We start from the raw sequence: 23,516 nt of genomic DNA, 5'->3' as shown, positions 1-23,516 counted from the left end.
TTTAGGCCTTTTTTCCCCTTCCTCTTTTGTTCTCTTGTGATTTGATGACCATTATAGATAGAAAGGAAAAGGCCACATTTAGAAACAAGAAAATTACAAATGGCAAAGCTCACTGGTAAAGGCAAACATATAGTAAATTTAGGAAATCACCCATTGACAAATATGATTTCAAAACTAGTAATCTTGGGAATTCTTTTGTGGTGCAGCAGATTAAGCCGGTGTTGTTACAGCAGCAGCTTGTATTGCCTCTGTGGCATGGGTTCGATGCTGGACCTGGAAACTTCCACGTTTGATGGGCATGGCCAAAAACCCCCCAATGGGAAACTGCCAATTTTGAGAAGACAGAAGCACAAATGTAGAATATTGAACATGCATTTGAAATTAATAGACCAACAACCTAAAACAATTCTGTATGTATGTGGACTACTATATCAAAATCTAGTGGAACCACAAACCAAAAAAACTACGATAGATACGCATGTAAAAAAAGCAAACCAAATATAGCACTAAAGTTAGATCTAACAGTTTTTTGATAGCATCTTTAATATTTTTATATATAAAATCATGTCATCTTCAAATAAAGTTTTATTTCTTCCTTTCCAATTCTGATGTCTTTTTTTTTTTTTTTTTTTCTGATTGCTCTAGCTAGGACTTGTAATACTAGGTTGAATGGGAGTGGTGAGACTATGCACCCTTGTCTTATTTCTGATCTTAGAGGAAAATATTTTAACCTTTCACCATTGGGTGAGATGTTAGATGTGGGCTTGTGATATGTGGCCTTTATTTTGTTGAGGTGTATTCCTTCTATATTTAATATGTTGAGAGTTTTTATTTAATCATGAAAGGAGTTTGAATTTGTCAGATGCTATTTTTGTACCTATTGAAATGATCATACAATTTTTATCTTTCATTCTATTAATGTGGTAGATTACATTTATTGATTTGTATGTATAGAACCATCCTTGCATTACAGGGAGGAATCCCGTTTGATCAAGTGTATGTTCCTTTTAATGTGTTGTATTTGGCTTGTAGTATTTTGTTGTGAATTCTTGCAGGGATATTGGCCTGTAGTTTCTTTTCTTGTAGTATCTTAATCTGGCTCTGTATCAGGAAAATTACTGCTTTCTAAAATGAGTTTGGGAGTGTTTCGCCTCTTTAATTTTTTGTCATAGTTTGAAAAGAATTGATGTTAATTCTTTTTTAAATATTTAAAATTTTGCAGTGAAACAGTCAGGTCCTGTGCTTTTCTTTTTTGGGGGGGTTTTTGATTACTCATTCAGTTTCCTTACTCATTATTAGTCTCTTCAGATTTGCTATTTCCTCATGATTCAGTCTTGGTGGGTTATATCTTTGTAGAAATTTATCCTTTTTTCCTAGATTGTCCAGTTTGTTGGCATATAGTTAGTTGTTTATAGTTGTCTCTTATGTTCCTTTCTGTCATATCATTTGTAATGACTCCTTTTTTATTTAAAATTTTATTTATTTGGATCCTACTTTTTTCTTGGTAATCTTGCTAAAGATTTGTCAATTTTGTGTTTTTTTTTTCAAAGAACAAACTCTTAGTTTTGGTCGTTTTTCCTATTTTCTATTTTCCATATTTATCAAGTCAAAAAACAGCTCTTGATTGAAGAGAAATCCTTGAGGAAGGACCTTGCTACACAGAAGGACCTGACTGTATAAAACTGTATACTATGAATCTTCCTTCTTTTTCCCCCACAAAGAACATCTGGGCATTCGCCAGAGTGGTTGTGTACTGGGGAATAAGAAATACTTTTAGGGGAATTACTGGACGCTGACTCTGAACTGACACATATTCCTTGAGATATGAAGCAGAACTATGATTCACCAGTCAGAATAATCAATGGAGATGGGTAATCATGGAGCTGTAGTTTCGGCCTGTCTCTGCAGTGGGTCTAGAGGGACTCCAAACCCACCCTGCAGTTACTTCGCTAGTTTTGGAATGCATAGTTGGAATAAACATATGCAGAGGCAGGCAGACTTTTCACAGCAATACCGCATCATCCAATAGAAGTTATAAATATAAGAGTGAGACCCTGCTGGTCCTAAAGCCACTGTACATTTAATGGTCAGTTTTCCGTTGCTCCCATAGAAAATTACCACAAATTCAATAGCCAAAAGCCATACCCATTTATTTTCTCACAGTTCTTTATGTCGCAAATTAGACATGATTGGCTGAATATGCTGCTTAGGATCTCATAAGGTTGAAATCAAGGTGCCAGCTGGCCTGAGCTTTTACTTGAGGCTGTGAGTGAGAATCCATTTCCAGATTCATTTAGGTCGTTGGTGGAATCCAATTACTTGTACTTTTAGGGATGAAGTGCTTATTCTTTAGTGGCCAAACAGATGTGAGTTGTTACTGGCTTCTAGCTTCTGGCCCTCTCTGTCTTCAAAGTTAGCAGTGAAGTCCTTCTCAGACCTCAGATTTCCCTGAGTTCTCCTTCTTTATCATCTCTGTGACGTTTCTTCTGCCTTCCTTGTCTAAGTTTTAAGAGTTTATGAGATTATATTGGATTCAGTCTGATAATCTAAAATAATCTCCCTGTTTTCAAGTCAGCTGATTAATAACCTTAATTACATCTTCACAGTTCCTTTTACCATCTAATACAGCATCATCACTCATGTGATTCCAAAGGACAAAGATCAGAGGAGCCAGAATTGTGTGTGTGTCTCTGTTTTTTTCCTTCTTCCATTTCTCTACCATGAAAAATAAGATGTATGAATAGTGGTTAGCATATGTATCAGTACTTAAATTAGGGGTATACACATTACATAGAAGTAATGAAGGAACTTTTTATCCTCGTTGTGGGAGAGGATTGGTGTGTTTTTGGTTGTACGAGAGGTAATCGTATCACATTGGACATAAAGTAAGGATGTTTATGGAGGTGTGTATGAATACCAAGTTGACCATGAGTGAACAGTGGTAGTGTACTAATTGGGTCCATTTAGCTAAACTGAAGCCACATTTCGTTCTGTTCTATTCCCAGTATAGGACTTGGTTAGGATTAACCACAAGAGAAGTTTGTGTGCAATTTGGAAGTAGGAAGCCAGTCATTAGCCATTTCTTTGTACTCTGAAGATCCATGATGGACCCAGGCATCATGGCAGCCTTCATGCCATGTCAGTATCTGATAGGTCATTTAGTTGACATGGGGAGACACTTGGGCCCACGTTCTTCTTTCTCCTGCCAGGTCTTCTTCAGCTTCTTCACGACGTGAGCCAGATAAGTATGCAGCCAGATGATGAAAGGCATGAACTTTTCCTGCAAGTCACTTTTATTACCCAAGTTTGGAGGAAGTGAGTTATGTCTTTGTTAACATTTTTTATGTGGAGCACAGGGTGCTGGATGGTGAGTCAAGGCAACAACAGTGGTGCGTGGTGGTTCAGCAACAGACTATGAGAGAAAATAGAGAATTTTATACTCGTCAGTACTGGAGGAAGTACAGGGATACCTTGAGGGGCCGCATGAGGAGGTCAAGGCAGAAGGCAGGCAGTGAGGCAGAACTTGGACACATGTCTTTATTAGGGTCCATGGCTAGAGTGCTTTGGGGTTCCTAGGCTAGGGCCAGATTGGTTTTTTCAGACTATAAGAGTAGGGTTTTCGTAAGCCCCCTGGGAGTCTTATCTAAGGAGCACATGAGGCATACAGTGGCTGGGACACGTGGGAACTTGATGACAAGGGCTGCTGTGGAAGTCATATCAGGAACGTATGTTTTCTGTGACTGAGGGCTGCTATCTAGGGCACATGCTCCCTTGAGGGCACTAGTGTTAATTTAAGGTCCCTGCGTCCACTTGGAAAAACAAAATGGATACCAAGGCAGCAGTACCATGGAGTAGCTTAGCTAAACTTAACCCAGCAGTGGACAAACACAGGTTCCATAGTTTCTGAATGTCCTCCTGGGTACCAGTCTGTCCTTATGTGCTTCAGTTTGTCCTTGTGGGTTCTGGCTCCTCCTTGTGGGTTTTCCAATTTCCCTCAGCTGCTATGTCTGAGCATCAGAGTTCAAGTTACTTTCCCTAGGCTCTGTAAGCTAGATCTAATACATTCTTTTCTGAATGCTCAGACCAGTACGGTATTTTTTTTTTTTTTTTTTTTGTTTTTTTTTTTTTTTTTTGCACCCAGCATATAGAGTCCAGATGAATCAGAGCAGTAGCCACGCCTACCCAGCCACACAACGGATGAGCGTTCCGCTACAACAGCTCAACGGATCTAACCCACAGCAACAACCGAACCTCATGTTCTAGTCGATTCGTTAACCATGCGCCAATAATGTACAGTATTTTTGATCATTTTGGAAAAGCTCTCAGCCATTATTTTTCAAATATAGCTTTTACTCTACTTTCTCTTGTCTCTAATTCAATCTAATGAATATTAGATTTTCCCCTTATCCTCTAAATGTCTTACCCTTTCTTCTGTATTTAACATGTACTTTTTTCATGTATCTCTGTTCCATTCTTGATATTTTTTCCCGAATTGTCTTTCGTTTAGCGAATTCCTTTTGGCTGTCTTTTTATCTGCTATTAAATCCATTCACTGAGTTCTTAATTTTTATTGTTGTATTTTTCCTTTCTAAAATTCGTAATTGGTCCTATTTTGAATAGTTTTCTACTAAAATTCTTAATTTTGTCCCAGTCTAAACATTTTAGAGATAGTTATTTTGAAGTCTGTGTCTGATGCTTTTTATTTAGATTTGCTGAATATCTTTTTAGGTTGTCCATTGTTTGTTTTGGCATTCACTGTGTGAATTCTCCTAGTGTGCCTGTTTTGCTTGAGTGCCAGGCTTTGTATATAAAAAGTTCTGTATATAATTTGAGACCCTGAATTATAGTATGCCTTCTCATAGAGTTACTCTGACAGGTAACTAGGAGTATTAGCAAATTCTATTCACCTTAATCCTATATCACACATTTAGATGGTTCAAAGCTAGGATTCACTTCGCCAAAAGCAGTTGATTTCCAGTTTGTGCTTATTCTTAGGAGAGAGTTCTAGAAGCTCCAAATCAAAGTGTACAGTCTTTACCAGAGTACCCCCTGCATTTGTCCTCCCAGGCTTGTAAGGTTACAGGAAACTCTCCTTCCTATATCTCAGCCACTTCTAGAGAAAAGTCACCCAAATGCCAAATTATGTTTCTGAATTTCCCCCCTTATTTGGATATTGGTTAGTTACTTCTCCATTGCCTGGTAGCTCTCTGATGCCTTCATTTAGATTTTAAAAAGCATATTGTCCAGCTTTTCCAAGTTATTCCTTTTAGCTAGTGAGAGAGTTGAGCAGAATTTTTGATGGTGTAACTGTCATTTTTCATTTTTCCCCTGTGTGTGTTGTGGGGTTAGACTTGTCTCCTAGTTCCTTGCTATGTGAAGATACCCATTGTCTCATCATGGCATGTCTTCTTTCCCTTGTAGTTACTGTCAGCTGATAGTTGGTTCTGCCAATAAAAGCATTGTAGGGTATAAGCATTGGGAGAAGATGCAAGAAAGCTGCACCTTGCAGCTGTGGGAAAGCAGGGAAGATGTTCTAGAAGATTTATTTAAACATTGGTGCAGGGCATGTGGATCTAGATGAGAAGGTTGCATTGACTTAGGCTGTCAGAAAAAGGCTGTCTCTGTTGAATGAGAAGGACCTCATCCAGAAGCAAGTGTGATTGTACTGCTTTTCTATACAGAGAGGGATAGAGAACAATGAGCCAGAGCAGAGAGAAGATTGCTTGAAAATACTAAGTCAGAAGAACCCTAAAGTGGACAACCCATGTAGAGTGAGCCCACTGCTTAGTCTTCAGTAACTGTATATTCCCAGTTTAAAAAAGTGAGGGCCGAGAAGGCCTTCCTTTTTCACTTCCCACTGATGTGTATAGGCAGTGACCAAGCCAGTCCTTTCCATTCTTCCCACTCCACCACCACCTAGCGTGAGTACAGGTGAAGCGGACAAGAAGAAGTACAAGAGGGAAAGAGGAAAAGAGAGAAAAAAAATCAAAATTCTTTCTGCAGTTCATGGCGGGTGGGTGGGAACTTGCTGAACTAAACTAATAATAATATTTACATGTGATTGAATATACAAAAGAAGACCCTTTAAGTTGAAAGAGAGTGAAAAAAAAATCAGATATGGCCAGAAAAATGATTAGAAAAGGAAGAGGCATTATTATTATTTTTTTTTGTCTTTTGTCTTTTTAGGGCTGCACCCATGGCATGTGGAGGTTCCCAGGCTAGAATAATTGGAGCTGTAGCTGCTGGCCTACGCCACAGCCACAGCCTCGCCAGATCCAAGCTGCGTCTGCGACCTACACCACAGCTCACAGCAATGCTGGATCCTTAACCCCTGAGTGAGGCCAGGGATCGAACCCGCAACCTCATGGTTCCTAGTCGGATTCGTTTCTGCTGCTCCATGATGGGAACTCCTGAAAGAGGCATTATTAAATGTAAACCTTAACTTTCTCACTTGGAAAGCAAAGTCAAAATTACTACTTGGTTAAGCTGTTTGAAGAGTTCTTGACCGTATCTAGACTACTCCATCTTAGATGTTTTTTTCTCTTCTTCTGTTTTTCAGCTGTACCTATGGTATATGGAAATTCTTGGGCTATGGATTGAATCTGATCTGCAGCTGCGACCTGTGCCACAGCTGCAGCATTGCTGAATCTTAACCCACTGGGCTAGGCTGGGGATCAAACCGGGCCATCACAGGGGACAACACCAGATCCTTAGCCTGCGGCTCAACAGCAGAATTCCTCATTTTTAAAAATTGAAGTGTAGTTAATTTACATTGTTGTGTTAGTTTCAAGTGTACAGAAAAGTGATTAAGTTTTTTGTATATACATGTATATCTATACATTCTTTTTCAGATTCTTCTCCATTATATGTCACCTTGCTTATTTTTAAAGGTCTCTTTCATTGTTTTGATAACTAATCTGTTTTATTTTTATTTAATTTTTTTAACTTTTTTATTTTTTTGGCTGTACCTGTAGCACGTGGAAATTCCCAGGCCAGCGATCAAATCTTTGCCATAGCAGTGACCCAAACCACTGCAGTGACAACACTGTATCCTTAATCTACTGTGACACAAAAGAACTCCTATATTAATTTTTTTAGTTTTATTTTATTTTATTTTTTGGCCATGCCCGTGGCATGTGGAAGTTCCTGGGCTAGGGATTGAACCCAAGCCTTAGGAGCAACTTGAGTCACAGCAGTGATAATGCCAGACCCTTAACCAGCTATGCCACCAGTTTGCTCCTGTGCTTCTTTTAAAACATCTGTTCTTATTACATGGATGTGAGTCCTTTATTTTTCTGAAGATCTTGAATATACTTATTTTTTGATTCTTTTTTTTTTCTCTTTTTCAGCCACACCCATGGCACATGGACATTCCCGGGCCAGGGCTCGAATCTGAGCCACAGCTGCAACCTGTGCCATAGCTGTGGCAATGTTGGATCCATAACCCTCAACCCCCTGTACTGGGCTGGGGGTTGAACCCATGGCACTGCAGAGGCAATGCCAGATCCTTAGCCCCCCTGCCCCAGAGCAGGAACTTCTTTAATTCTTTTTTTTTTTTTTTTTTTTTTTTTTTTTTTCGCTTCCCTTTTCCATTGATCGCTTAGCCCCCTCCCAGCCCCCCCCCCTCCTACCCCTCCCCCTGTCCCAGAGCAGGAGAACCTATCTTTTCTTCGATTGTTTTTATTAGTTATATTTTTGTGTGTTCAAGTTCCTCTAATAAAGTTGGCTTTATTAGGTTAATTTGTAGACATTCCTCTTATGTTTTTAATTCCTGATAGTGAGCTCATCTTTTACGCTGTACTCTTAGTGTCTCAATCTGACATAGCTCTTGTTAAGATGGCTGCTTGCCTGTTTCATTCCCCTGATCAGAGGGAATTTCCTTTATTATTTATAATGTTACTACATGTTCACAAACCTATATTTTATATATGCATACCTCAGAGATATTGAGGGTTCAGTTCCAAATGATAGCAATCAAGTGAGTATAGCAATAGAACAACACTTCCCAGTGCATGTACGAGTTATGTTTACATTATATTGTAGTCCATTAAGTGTACAATAGCATTATTTATTAAAAAAGCAATGTACATGCCTTAGGTAAAAATATTTTATTGCTAAAAATTGCTAACCATTATCAGAGCCTTCAATGAGATGTGGATTTGATCCCTGGCCTTGCTCAGTAGGTTAAGGATCTGGCATTGCTGTGAGCTCTGGTATAGGTTACAGATATGGTTTGGGTCCTGCGTTGCTGTGGCTGTGGTGTAGGCCTGCAGCTGCAGCTCTGATTCGACCCCTAGCCTGGGAACCTCCATATGCCGCAGGGGTGGCCCTAAAAAGAAAAAAAATGATGACAGATTATTATCACAAATATAATAATAATGAAAAACTTGATAATATTGCCAAGAATTAGCAAAATGTGACATAACAACATGAAGTGAGCAAATGCTGTTGGAAAAATGGTGCTAGTAGACTTGCTTGATGCAGAATTGCCACAAACCTTCTGTATGTAAAAAACGCAGTATCTTTGAAGTGCAATAAGACAAGGTATACCTGTATTGTTAAAATATAATTTCTCCAAGTTTCATACGGTGAAGGAGTAATTTCTTTTATCTTGAAATGAAGAGTCTAAAACAATTTTGACATATAATAGGTAAACCAAGTGTAACACTGTTTCTCTTAGCAAATCATTAGGAATTTTTTCTCATCGGCTCCTTTAGGAACAGAAAACGTCAGGACTGTTTTTAAAGGAGCCACATCTCATACAGAATGAGAAATTAATATTGTTTCTTGCAACTATGTAAGAAAATGTGTGTTCCCATGGACAAGGAACCTGCCAAAATGAAAAGTGTTAGTTTTATTAAGGCAGTAGGCTTTTTCTTTTTTGGCATTCCATTATTTCTATATTATAATTTTTGAGTATATATCCTAAATAACTTCAAAAAAATCTTAGCACTTATACAAAACCCCATTAAAATACCCATTTGCTTATAGGACAAAGTAAGAACTTATCAGCTAAATATCCCCAGTGCTTCCGCAACTGTTCCCAAATTGCTTTTCTTATCTCCCTCTGTTTTCCTTCCTTCCTTCCTTCCTTCCTTCCTTCCTTTCTTTTTGTCTTTTTGCCATTTCTTGGGCCACTCCCGTGGCATATGGAGGTTCCCAGTCTAAGGATCTAATCAGAGCTGTAGCTGCCGGCCTACACAGGAGCCACAGCAACACAGGATCCGAGCCGCGTCTGCGACCTACACCACAGCTCAGGGCAATGCCGGATTCTTAACCCGCTGAGTGAGGCCAGGGATTGAACCTGTAACCTCATAGTTCCTAGTTGGATTCATTAACCACTGCGCCATGACGGGAACTCCATCCCTCTTATGCCTCATTTGGTCCTTTCTTATCTCCCCGATCCTTGACACAGACGCTATTAATTTTTACTGTATTTTAAGAAATGAAACACGTTTTTGCAGGGTCATATTTCTGGGCACGGGATACTGGTTCTTCTGGTCCATTGTCTTGCTGAGTTTCTTTGGGATCCTGACTGCCTACACAGCCTTGCTGTTGGTGAGTAACATCTCCCATTTCTCCTGCTCCCTTAGTGAGCGTCCTTAGGAGGTGCTCTGTGTGTAGCCTGGTTCCCAGTTGGTGCTGGGAGCCCTCAGAACCTCCGACCGTGCTTAGCAGAGTTGCAGTTTATATCAGCCACTTGAGTATTAAGCACGAGAGATAAATGAAGGGAAAAAAGACTTGTGCCATTGGAGAATGTGTCTTACCACTTTGACCCTTTGAAAGGGTGGCAAGACATTTTTTTTCTTCTCTTTTTTTGGCCACACCCATGGCATGTGGAGGTTCCCAGGGCAGGGATTGAACTTGTGTCACAGCAGCGACACAAGCTAATGCATTGACAATGCCAGACCCTTAACCCACTGAGCCACAAAGGGATTCTCAGAACATTCTTTTTCTGTTTCTTTGTTTCATAGCTTATTTTCCGGTTCACTCAGTATTGTCATTTTAGACACCCATACCTTCACATGGTGGTACCTTTACACATTAAATTGCTTGTTTCATAGCCCATCTCCTGAGAATCAGTCTTTATGGGCCATACAAATTAGCTAATATATTAATCTTGTTCTAATGCTAGTCCCCCAGTGCAAAATACATTTTAGCAGAAGCCTTTAGGCAGTCGTGACCCTGCCTCTGTTTCCTGACATAGCAGTGTCATGTGGTGTGAGGAATTCAGACCAGGCAGTAGAGAAGTTCTGAAGTGGAAAGCTTACGAGAGATTAACTTCTGGGTAATTGGAATTTTTCATTGTGCATGTGCACATGAGGCATATATAGCTTTCTCTGATTTCATGATTCCTTATCCCCACTAATTTCATATCTGATGAAGAAGAGCCCAGCCCCCAAATCAGTTGACATCTGCATTAATTTTTCTTTCAATGAAGATCATTATATGAGTGATAAGTACTGAGGATGAAGAGATCAACAAGAATGTGCAGTCTCTGTTTTCAGGCAGAGTACGTCAAAGAGATCAGTATTCGGATAAAGTTACAGTAGTCCTTAATTATATGAATCTAGAATCTAGTAGGGAACTAAATCTTAGACAAAAATAACCATCACAGACAGAACATTAAGATTGTCTTTAGAAAGGCTTAAATAAAGTTCTACATGGATTCTTAGAAAGAAGAGATGACGTCCAGCCAGGAGGACTAAGTGAGGCTTCTTGGAAGAGGTGGCAATGGAGTGGGACCTTGAAGGGATGTTGGACTTGGACATGTGTTTATGGGGATGAGAAAGAGAGTTCCAGACCATGGGAACATCATGGCAAAGTCAGCAAGACAGAAATATATGGGGTGTGACGAGAGAAGAGGGAAGACTCAGTGCTGTTAGCATTTAGGGTATATTAAAGAATGATGGGGAGAATCTTTCCTTTTTTTTTTAATTTGTAATTTTTCTTTTTAAGGTCGCTTCTGTGGCATATAGCAGTTCCTGGACCAGGGGTTGAATTGGAGCTGAAGCTGCAGCTCAGTCATGAGTCACACCATAGTCATGGCAACACCACGGCCACAGCAAAACTGAATCTGAGCATCGTCTGCGACCTCTACCATAGCTTGTGGCAACACCAGATCCCTTAACTCAGTGAGGCCAGGGGTTGGACCTGAATCCTCATAGAGACAACATTGGGTCCTTAACCTGCTGAAGCACAGCAGGAACTCCAGGGGAGCATCTTTTTAGATAGGCTTGTGATGGACTTTGGAAAGCCTGAAAAGTAGGCTAATAACATTTAGCATAAATCATATTTCTATTTAGGAAAATCATCCTGAAAGTTGCAGTAGGAGGGTGGCTATAGGCAGAGAGACCAGTTAGAAACCTATCTTTTGGAGTTCCCGTCGTGGCGCAGGGGTTAACGAATCCGATTAGGAACCATGAGGTTGCGGGTTCGGTCCCTGCCCTTGCTCAGTGGGTTAATGATCCGGCGTTGCCGTGAGCTGTGAGGTAGGTCGCAGACACGGCTCGGATCCTGAGTTGCTGTGGCTCTGGCATAGGCTGGCGGCTACAGCTCCAATTCGACCCCTCGCCTGGGAACCTCCATATGCCACGGAGCGGCCCAAGAAATAGCAATAAGACAAAAAAAAAAAAAAAAAAAAAAAAAAAAAAAAGAAACGTATCTTTTTTTTTTGTCTTTTCTAAGGCTGCTCCAGCAGCATATGGAGGTTCCCAGGCTAGGGGTCTAATCGGAGCTGTAGCTGCCAGCCTACACCACAGCCACAGCAACTCAGGATCCGAGCCTCATCTGCGACCTACGCCACAGCTCACGGCAACGCCAGATCCTTAACCTGCTGAGGGAGGCCAGGGATCAAACCCACAACCTTATGGTTCCTAGTCAGATTCATCCACCACTGAGCCACAACAGGAACTCCTGGAAATGTATCTTTTTAATGGGGAAAATACAGATGAAGGGCGTTCTCTGGGCCAGACTCTGACCACTGAATTGTTTTCCTTTTATACACAATACATATGAAATAGTATAGTTTGCTTCTAAGGTGAGAATGAGTTCTAGTGTCCATAAGGCAATGTATTTTAACAAACTTGGTATTTCACCCTATTATTAAATACACATAGTGGCAGCAGCAGTGAACAAAGAGGAAAACCTGGGTCCTATTCCCCGCTGTGTCTTTAGGTTACTTTGTAACCTTGACCAACGCATATAATTCTTCTGAGCCTCAGTTTCTCTTCTTTCAAATGAAAATAATAATAGTACTTAATAAATTGTATTTTGTATGGCTGGTTAAAGAACAAATGAATTATATACATAAAATTGTTTTGACGAGCAGGTGAGTGCCTTATACCTTCAGACTCTCATTAAAATCCTAAACATCTGAGGACTACAATTTTTGGTCTCCATCTCCACACTGACTTGGTAACTACCTAGATTTAGATTCAAGTCTAATTAAGATTTATTGACTAATACCAATATGAACAGTAGGGGTTAACAGCTGTCGCAATGGCACTGGCGATTCAAGAAAGAGCTTTTATTTATTTATTTATTTTTTAATACTTTATTTTTAGAAAGCGTTTTGTCATCTTATTTTTTAAATTGAAGGATGGTTGATTTACAGTGTCAATTTTGGGTGTACAGCACAGTGATTCACTTATTTATATTTATATTCAGCTATATATATATATATATATATATATATATATATATAGTCATTATTTTTCAGATGCTTTTCTGTTAAAAATATTGAGTACATGGTTCCCTGTGCTGTGCAGTCGATCCTTGCTGGTTATCTCCTTTGTGTTTCGTGGTGTGCATTCCTCAGTCCTTTCCTCCTCATTTATCCCGCCCCCCACTTTCCCCTCTGGTAACTGTCTGTGAGTCTATTTCTTCAAAACAGTTGTTTTCTTTTACATTGTATTTTACATTTACTTTGTTCTACTCATTAATTTTTTTTTTTTCTTTTTAGGGCTGTACCTGTGGCATATGGAGGTTCCCAGGCTGGGGGCTCAATCGGAGCTGTAGCCACCAGCCTACGCCAAAGCCACAGCAATGCAAGATCCAAACCACATCTGTGACCTACACCACAGCTCATGGCAACACCGGGTCCTTGACCCACTGAGCAAGGCCAGATATCGAACCCGCATCATCATGGATACTAGTCAGGTTCGTTTCCGCTGTGCCACAATGGGAACTCCAGCTCATTAATTTTTTTATTGAAGTATAGTTGATTTACAATGATGTGTTAATTTCTTGGGTTTTTTTGTTTGTTTGTTTGTTTGTTTGTTTGTCTTTTTTGCCGTTTCTTGGGCCACTCCCTCGGCATATGGAGGTTCCCAGGCTAGGGTCTAATCAGAGCTGTAGCCACCAGCCTACGCCAGAGCCACAGCAACACAGGATCCGAGCCACGTCTGTGACCCACACCACAGCTCACGGCAACCCCAGATCCTTAACCCACTGAGCAAGGGCAGGGATCGAACCCGCAACTTCATGGTTCCTAGTCGTATTCGTTAACCACTGCGCCACGACGGGAATTCCCTGATGTGTTAATTTCTTATGTAAGTAAAGTGATTCAGATACACACACACACACACACACACACACACACACACACAGTCTTTTTAAAAATATTCTTTCCATTAAGGTTTATCATAAGACATGGAATATAGTTCTCTGTGCTCCACAGTAGGGCCTTGTTTATCCCCTCCGTGTATAATAGCTTACATCTGCAAACCCCTACTCTCTCTCTCCCAACCCTCTTCCGTTCCCCTTGGCAACAAGACAAGTCTTTGGCAAAAGAAAAGTCTTTTCTTGTATGTGAGTCTGTTCAAATGATAGGTTCATTTGTGTCATATTTTAGGTTCCACATACAAGTGAAATCATAGGGTATTTATGTTTCTCTTTCTGATTTCCTTCACTTAGTATGATAATCTAGTTGCATCCATGTTGCTGCAACTGGCATTGTTAATTTTTTATGGCTGAGTAGTATTCAATTATATGTATGTATCACATCTTCTTTATCCATTCTTCTGTCAGTGGACATTTAGGATGTTTTCACGTCTTGGCGATTGTAAATAGTGCTGCTCTGAACATAGGGGTGCATATATCTTTTTGAATTATAGTTTTGTGTGGGTATATGCTCAGGAGTGGGATTGCTGGATCATATGGTAGTTCTATCCTTAGTTTTCTGAGGGAGTTCCATACTGGTTTTTTTAATTTAATTTTTATTATTTTACATTGGAGTATAGTTGATTTACAATGTTGTGTTTCAGCTGTACAGCAAAGTGATTCAGTAATACATATACATATATCCGTTCTTTTTCAGATTCTTTTCCATATAGGTTATTATAGAATATTTAGTAGAGTTCCCTGTGCTGTGCAGGAGGTCCTTGTTGATTATCTTAGGCTTTTTCTTTACTCTGTTTGATGCTGCCATTGTGTTTATCTCTGTTGGTATCGCTTCTCCACTTTATTTTATTATTGTTTTTTTTTCCCACTGTACTGCATGGGGACCCAGTTACACATACATGTATACATAATTTTTTCTCCCATTGTCGTGCTGTGATGTAAGTATCTAGACATAGTTCTCAGTGCTACACAGCAGGATCTCAGTGTAAATCCAGTCCAAGAGCAATAGTTTGCATCCGTTAACCCCATGCTCCCAATCCCTCCCACTCCCTCCCACTCCCCCCCCGGGCAACCACAAGTCTGTTCTCCAAACCCATGATTTTCTTTTCTGTGGAAAGGTTCATTTGTTCTATTATATTAGATATCAGATATGAGTGATATCATATGATATTTTTCTTTCTCTTTCTGACTTATTTTACTCAGTATGAGAGTGTCTGGTTCCATCCATGTTGCTGCAAATGGCATTATTTTGTTCTTTTTTATGGCTGAGTAGTATTCCATTGTGTATATGTACCATATCTTCCTAATCCATTTGTCTGTTGATGGACATTTGGGTTATTTCCGTGTCTTGGCTATTATGAATAGAGCTGCAGTGAACATGTGGGTGCATGTGTCTTTTTTAAGGAATGTTTTGTCCGAATATATGCCCAAGAGTGGGATTGTTGGATCATATGGTAGTTCTATGTATAGATTTCTAAGGTACCGCCATACTGTTCTCCACAGTGGCTATCCCAGCTTACATTCCCACCAACAGTGCAGGAGGGTTCCCTTTTCTCCACACCCCCTCTGGCATTTGTTGTTTGTGGACTTGTTAACAATGGTTAACTGGTTAACAATGGCCATTCAATGGTGTGAGGTGGTATCTCATGGTAGGTTTGATTTGCATTTCTCTAATAATCAAGGATGCTGAGCATTTTTTCATGTGCTTGTTGGGCATCTGTATATCTTCCTTGGAGAAATGTCTATTCAGGTCTTCTGCCCATTTTTCCATTGAGTGGTTGGCATTTTGGCTGTTGAGTTGTATAAGTTGCTTGTATATTCTAGAGATTAAGCCCTTGTCATTTGCTTCATTTGAAACTATTTTCTCCCATTCTGTACGTTGTCTTTGTTTTCTTTTTGGTTTCCTTTGCTGTGCAAAAGCTTGTCAGTTTGATTAGGTTCCACTGGTTTATTTTTGCTTTTATTTCTGTTGCTTTGGGAGACTGCCCTGAGAAAATATTCATAAGGTTGATGTCAGAGAACATTTTGCCTATGTTCTCTTCCAGGAGTTTGATGGTGTCTTGTCTTATATTTAAGTCTTTAAGCTATTTTGAGTTAATTTTTGTGCATGGTGTGAGGGTGTGTTCTAGTTTCACTGATGTGCATGCAGCTGTCCAGGTTTCCCAGCAATGCTTGCTGAATAGACTTTCTTTTTCCCATTTTATGTTCTTGCCTCCTTTGCCAAAGATTAATTGACCATAGATGTCAGGGTTTATTTCTGGGTTCTCTATTCTGTTCCATTGGTCTGTATGTATGTTTAGGTACCAGTACCACACTGTCTTGATGACTGTGGTTTTGTAATGTTGCTTGAAGTCTGGGAGAGTTATGCCTCCTGCTTGGTTTTTGTTTCTCAGGATTGCGTTGGCGATTCTGGGTTTTTTGTGGTTCCATATAAATTTTTGGATTGTTTGTTCTAGTTCTGTGAAAAATGTCATGGGTAAATTGATAGGGATTGCATTGAATGTGTAGATTGCTTTGGGTAGTATGGCCATTTTTACAATATTAATTTTTCTGACCCAGGAACATGGAATATCTTTCCATTTCAATACATCTTCTTTAATTTCCTTGATTAATGTTTTATAGTTCTCGGCATATAAGTTCTTTACCTCCTTGGTCAGGTGTATTCCCAGGTATTTGATTTTTTGTGGTGCAATTTTAAAAGGCATTGTATTTCTGTATTCCTTTTCTAATACTTCATTGTTAGTATACAGAAATGCGACTGATTTCTGTTTTTTAAATTATTTTATTTTATTTTATTTTTTTGTCTTTCTGCCCTTTCTTGGGCCACACCCGCGGCACCTGGAGGTTCCCAGGCTAGGGGTCTGATTGGAGCTGTAGCTACCAAGCCTATGCCAGAGCCATAGCAATGTGAGATCTGAGCCACATCTGCAACCTACACAACAGCTCACGGCAATGCCGTATCCTTAACCCACTGAGCAAGGCCAGGGATTGAACCTGCAACCTCATGGTTTCTAGTCACTGAGCCACGACAGGAACTCCACAACTGATTTCTGAATGTTAATCTTATATCCTACTACTTTGCTTAATTTGTTGATCAGTTTAAGTAGTTTTTGGGTTGAGTCCTAAGGGTTTCCTATATATAGTATCATGTCGTCTGCATACAGTGACAGTTTTAACTCTTTTCTTCCTACTTGGATGCCTTTTATTTCTTTTGTTTGTCTGATTGCTGTGGCTAGGACTTCCAATACTATGTTGAATAGCAGTGGTGAGAGTGGACATCCCTGTCTTATTCCAGATTTTATTTATTTATTATTTATTTATTTATTTATTTTTTTTGGTCTTTTTGCTATTTCTTCGGGCTGCTCCTGTGGCATATGGAGGTTCCCAGGCTAGGGGTCTAAACAGAGCTGTAGCCACTGGCCTACGCCAGAGCCACAGCGACGCGGGATCCGAGCCGCGTCTGGAACCTACACCACAGCTCACGGCAATGCTGGATCCTTAACCCACTGAGCAAGGGCAGGGACCGAACCCGCAACCTCATGGTTCCTAGTCGGGTTTGTTAACCACTGCACCACAACGGGAACTCCTTGTTCCAGATTTTAGTGGGAAGGCTTTTAGTTTTTCTCCATTGAGTATCATATGTTGTTTGATGTGCGTATGTTGAACCATCCTTGTGAACCTGGGATGAATCCCACCTGGTCGTGGTGTATGATCTTTTTTATATGTTGTTGGATTTGGTTGGCTAAAATTTTGTTGGTAATTTTTGCATCAATATTCATAAAAATATTGGCCTATAGTTTTCTTTTCTGGTGATATCTTTGTCTGGTTTTGGAATTAGTGTGATGGTGACATCATAGAATGTCTTTGGGGGTGTTCCTTCTTCTTCATTCTTTTGGGAAAGTTGAAGGAGGATGGGTATAAGTTCCTCTTTGGTTCAAGTTTTGTAGAATTTGCCTATGAAGTCATCTGGTTCTGGACTTTTATTTGTAGGGAGTGTTTTTATGATATATTCAATTTCATTTCTAGTGATGGGTCTGTTCTTCTTGATTGGTCTGTTTCTTCTTGATTCAGTTTTGGCAGGCTGTAAGACTCTAGAAAGTTGTCCATTTCTTCCACATTGTCAAATTTGTTGGCATATAATTTTCATAGTATTCTCGCATGGTTTTTTTGTATTTCTACAGTATTCATTGTGGTTTCTCCTTTTTCATTTCTTACTTTGTTCATTTGGGTTCTTTCTCTCCTCTTCTTAGTGAGTCTAGCCAGAGGTTTGTCAGTTTTGTTTACCTTTCAAAGAACCAGCTCTTGGTTTTATTGATTTTTTTCCTATTGCTTTTTGAATCTCTATTTTATTGATTTCCTCTTTGAGCTTTGCGATTTCCTTCCTTCTGCTGATTTTAGGTTTCTTTTGTTCTTCTTTTTCTAATGATTTAGGTGGTGGGTTAAGTTGTCAATTTGAGATCTTCCTTCTTTTTTGAGGAAGGCCTGTATTGCTATGAATTTCCCTCTGTGTACTGCTTTTGCGGCATCCCATAGATTTTGAGAGGTTGTGTCTTCATTATCATTTGTCTTGAGGTATTTTTTAATTTCCTTATTGACCCATTGGCTTTTTAGTAACATGTTGTTTAGTCTCCATGTAGTCAGTTTTTTCTCTTTTCTTTTCCTGTGGCTGATTTCTAGTTTCATGCCATTGTGGTCAGAGAAGATATTTGAAATAATTTCTGTACTCTTAAATGTGTTGAGGTTAGCTTTGTGCCCCAATATGTGATTGATCCTTGAGAATGTTCCATGTGCACTTGAGAAGAATGTGTATTCTGATTTTTTTGTGTGTTGTGTCCTGGAAATGTCAATTAAGTATAGCTTTTCTGTTTCCTTAGGATCTCTGTGGCTTTATTGGTTTTCTGTCTAGAGGATCTGTCCATAGATGTGAATGGGGTGTTAAAGTCTCCTACTATGATTGTATTCCCATCAATTTCTCCTTTTGTGTCTGTTAATATTTGTTGTATGTATCTGGGTGCTCCTATAGTTGGGGCATATATGTTGACAATTGGAATATCCACTTCTTGAATGGATCCTTTAACCATTAAATAGTGCCCTTCTTTGTCTTTCTTTATGGCCTTCGTTTTAAAGTCTATTTTTTCTGATATGAGTATTGTAACTCCTACTTTCCTGTCTTGTCCATTGGCTTGAAATATCTTTTCCCATCCCCTCACTTTCAATCTGTATGTGTCCTTTGTCCTACGGTGAGTTTCTTGTAGGCAGCATATTGAAGGTTTTTGCTTTTTTATCCAATCAGCCACTCTGTGTCCTTCTTTGTCTTTCTTTATGGCCTTCATTTTATTTAATTTTTTTTATTTCCCCAATGCATTATTTTTTTTTCCTACTATACAGCATGGTGACCCAGTTACACATACATGTATATACATTCTTTTTTTGCACATTATCATGTTCCATCATAAGTGACTAGACATAGTTCCCAGTGCTACACAGCAGGATCTCATTGCTAATCCATTCTGTGGTCTTCATTTTAAAGTCTGTTTTGTCTGATATGAGTACTGCAACTCTGACTTTTCTGTCTTGTCCATTGGCATGAAATATCTTTTCCCATCCCCTCGTTTTCAATCTATCTTTGTATGTTGCCCTAAAGTGGTTTTTGCTTTTCTATCCAGTATGCTACTCTGTGTCTTTTGATTGGCACATCCAGTCCATTGACATTTAAGGTGATTATTGATAGATATGTATTTATTGACATTTTAAACCTTGTTTTCCAGTTGATTCTATGTTTCTCCTTTCTTTCCTTTTTTGGTTGGATGATTTCCATTTATTTTGTGCTCGAGTAACTTTTCTTTTTAGTTTTTGTGAATGTAATGTTTGGCTTTGATTTGTGTTTGCCCTGTTTTTTAAGTGTGTTAACCCCTCCTGTATCTGCTTGCTTTAGCCTGATAGTCGTATAGGCTCAAATACATTATTAAAATTAAAAAAAAGAATCTATATGTTCTTACTTTCCTTCCCCACATTCTATGATTTTGAAGTCTTTTTTTTTAACACCTTCCTGTTTGTCCTTTTGCTGTTCCTTGTGTGTATCATGGCTTTTACAGTAATTTTTTTTTAAACATGTAGATGTGTTTTTTTTTGATGTGTTTGTGGGAGAGGGTGAGCTTGACATCTTACTCCTCTGCCATCTTGATCTGTCTCTCCTGGTGAAAGTGCTTTTAAATGACCCTTGAAAAGGGCTGCCCCTGACCTCTGTTATCTCACAGTGACCCTAAGTAACACCAGGAATAAGCTCCATCCCAGGGAGGAGAAATTGGTAGGAACTCAGGAAGGATGTCAGTGTGGTGATTGTTACAGAACCCCAGAGAAGATGGTAATAAGTTTTTCGAAGGTTGCTGGTGAAGGTTACAAGTAAGAGGTGAACTGACTTGGAAGGGTCAGTGACATGAGGAGGGAGAGCTTTTTAGGCAGAGGAACAGCACAGCAAACTCCTGGATGTTGCAAAGTGCAGATGTAGCAACATGTTAATGGTGCCAGACTGCAAAAGGAATTTTGAGTTCAGAATATTGTTTTTGGTAGAATCTTCGTGATTTCAGGAAAACCTCTTTCTTGTTTGCTTGCTCACTTTTGTCCTTTTTTGCTTGCTTGCTTGCTTTTTATGTCCGCAAATGAGGCACATGGAAGATCCCAGGCTCGGGGTTGAATCAGAGCTGAAGCTGCCGGCCTACACCACAGCCATAGCAATGCAGGATCCGAGCTTTGTCTGCAACCTATGCCACAGTTCATGGCAACACTGAATACTTAACCCACTGAGCGAGCCGTGGATTGAATCCATATCTAGTCAGGTTTGTTATCACTGAGCCACAAGGGGAACTCTTAACCTCTCTTTACTTTTTTGTTTTTTTCAGGTACTTGGATTTTTGTTGTGTTGGGAAGGGAGAGAACTCTCCCTGCACTGGTGTCATAAGGTAGGACATCCGAGTCTTCGCAGGAGGCCTTAGACCAGGAGGAATGTGCCTCTTTGGCACTCAGTGTTGCAGTGCATAGTTACCTTTCCTTCATTGTTCCCCTTATAAAAAAAAGATCTACTTAAACTGTTTTAACTGAAGTCATTATTACATTTGTAACAGATGTAACTGATTTACTGAAGGTGCTGAACCCAAACTTGATTTTGTTTCTCACTACTCTCTGTTAAACTTGTTCTCTGACTCTGTTCTTCCCACCCCCATAAAATATGAGGCATGCTCCCTTATTTTCCCAGTCCTTTTTAGTCAGAAGAAGATTCTCATTTCAGTCATTTAAAAATTCAGTTCATTGTACACCAAACTCCAACTTTATGAGACTTTACCCTTCCGCTGTTTTCACATAATCCAGGCCAGGAAACCTGCAGTGGTGGAAAGAGTATAATTGTCCTTTCTCCTTTCTTCCATGAGAGCAGAGCTCAGGGGAAGGAGAGGTAGGATAAAGGAACACTGTCCCACAAGGGGGGGGGTTGGTTCCATCAGGACCAAGTAAATGCACCATTGTTGGCTCTTTACCGCATCGACTTTGCTATGTGTATTTTCAGAGACCCTGCTGCTGAGAACCTGGACTGCACCTCTCTTGGAGTCAATGTCTGTCATGCTGTAACCCCTGAAATTTCTCTTTTTAGGTCGTTTTGACTCTCCCTTAGTTTGGAGCCTTTACACTTATAGGAAACATGGTTTCTCTCAGAGGATACGTATCTGGTCCCAGGAAGCAGGCATCATTGTCCCACCATCTGTGGGCACGCAGCGCATTTCCAGCATAGGCTCCCTTGTTTTGTTCTGCCCTGGCCTGGAGCATCTTCAGCCACAGCCTCTTGCTGTTTATAGACTCAGGCATGGTTTTGATACTTTTCCTTGTTTGCTGAAATCCAGGAATATGTCTAAATCTCTGAGTGCTCCTGTTAGATTTTCTCTTACTCAAATGGGAAGCATGAATTGAAAATTAATCTTGGAGTTCCCTTGGTGGCGCAGTGGTTAATGAATCTGACTAGGAACCATGAGGTTGCGGGTTCGGTCCCTGCCCTTGCTCAGTGGGTTAAGGATCCGGCATTGCCGTGAGCTGTGGTGTAGGTTGCAGACGCGGCTCGGATCCAGCGTTGCTGTGGCTCTGGCGTAGGCCAGTGGCTACAGCTCTGTTTAGACCCCTAGCCTGGGAACCTCCATATGCCGCGGGAGCGGCCCAAGAAATAGCAAAAAGACAAAAAAAAAAAAAAAAAAAAAGAAAATTAATCTTAAGAGTTAAAAATAGATGGAATTTGAAGTTGTAAGATCTTCTTACACTTCAAAGAATATAGATTGAGAAGAGGATGAATAGGGCTTACAGATGAGATCAGCATCTGTTTTGGAACTGGCACGCTGTGATCGGTTAACTAACCAAGGTATAACCCTATGGGTTGTGCCATTCTATTAACCATTCCAGGCTTGTGCCTTTTATAGAAAGCATGCTTACTTTGCCTCTGGCAGTGAGTGCTGCTGCTTGGCCTCTGCCACAGCAGGATCTCATCATTGCTTTTGAAATTAGGAAGCCAGTTTCAGTGGCAGCATCAGTCACCTTTATCCAGGGATAAAGGATAGCCGCTACCATACTTTTCAAGGATGCTGACACTTTCCTCACCCATGTGTTTTTCCTCTGTCCTCTGAGACCTCCCAGAGAACATGATCTGGAATGGGTTAGCTGATCATAGGTGGTAGCACTCCAGAAGCCTTTTTGCAATAAATCATTGGAGTCTTCCATATTATTCTGAGAAATTGCTGGCATCCCAAGTTTACAAAGCATAGGCCACTATTTTTTTTAAATTGGAGTAGCATTGGTTTACAGTATTATATTAGTTTTAGGTATGTTACATAGTGATCCATTATGTTTATAGGTTACATTCCATTTAAGGTTACTGTAAAGTTTTGGCTGTATTCCCTGTGCTATACATTACATCCTTGTATCTTACTTATTTTATACCTCGTTGTTAGTACCTCTTAATCCACTTTCCTTGTCTGGCCCCACCTCTTTTTCCACTAGTAACCACTAGTTTGTTTTCTGTGTCTGTATGTCTGTTTCTGTTCTGTTATATTCATTCATTTGTTTTATATTTTAATATTCTACATCTACATGAAAACATATAGTATTTGTTGTTCTCAGTCTGACTTTATTAAGCATAGTATCCTCTAGGTCCATTCATGTTGTTATAAATTCAAAGTCTCATTCTTTTTTATGGCTGAGTAATACTCCATTCATGCACAGACACACACACACACTCAGACACACACAGACAAAACACACACACAAACACCTCCCACATCTTCTCATCTGTTCGTCTATTGATGAATACTTAGTTTGTTTCCACATCTTGGCTATTGTAAATAAAGCTGTTAACACTAGGGGGCATGTATCTTTTTGAATTAGTGTTTTAATTTTCTTCAGTATATCCCCAGGAATGGAACTGCTGGATCATATGGTAGTTCTATTTTTTAAGTTTTTTTTTTTTTGGTCTCTTATTTTTTTATTTTATTTTTTTTTTAGGGCCACACTCTCAGCATATGGAGGTTCCCAGGCTAGGGGTCTAATCGGAGCTGTAGCTGCCGGCCTACTCCACAGCCACAGCAACGCCAGATCTGAGCTGCATCTGTGACCTACACCATAGCTCACTGCAATGTCGGATCCTTAACCCACTGAGCGAGGCCAGAGATCGGACCCACAACCTCATGGTTCTTAGTCAGATTTGTTTCTGCTGTGCCACAATGGGAACTCCTATTTTTAAGTTTTTGAAGAACCTCCATACTGGCTTCCATACTGACTTACTGATTTTATTCACATCAGTGTGTTCTAGGGTTCTTTTTTCTCCACATCCTCACCAACATTTATTATTTGTTGTATTTTTCACA

At 39.8% G+C, this 23,516-nt stretch overlaps 1 protein-coding gene across 1 annotated transcript in view; it reads left to right on the top strand.

The window, feature by feature from the left end:
* Positions 9,326–23,516, top strand: part of LOC100511652 (glycerophosphodiester phosphodiesterase domain-containing protein 4) — an 89,899-nt gene continuing 75,708 nt past the window's right edge. Inside the window, 2 exon segments of the mRNA XM_021062557.1 lie at positions 9,326–9,558; positions 20,523–20,582. Of these exon segments, the coding sequence (XP_020918216.1) occupies positions 9,349–9,558; positions 20,523–20,582 (270 nt within the window). The 5' untranslated portion in view covers positions 9,326–9,348.

The sequence above is a fragment of the Sus scrofa genome, chromosome 9 (genome assembly GCF_000003025.6).
Source record: "Sus scrofa isolate TJ Tabasco breed Duroc chromosome 9, Sscrofa11.1, whole genome shotgun sequence".
NCBI classification, from domain to species: domain Eukaryota; kingdom Metazoa; phylum Chordata; class Mammalia; order Artiodactyla; family Suidae; genus Sus; species Sus scrofa.
This window is presented reverse-complemented; position numbering and strand designations above follow the sequence as displayed.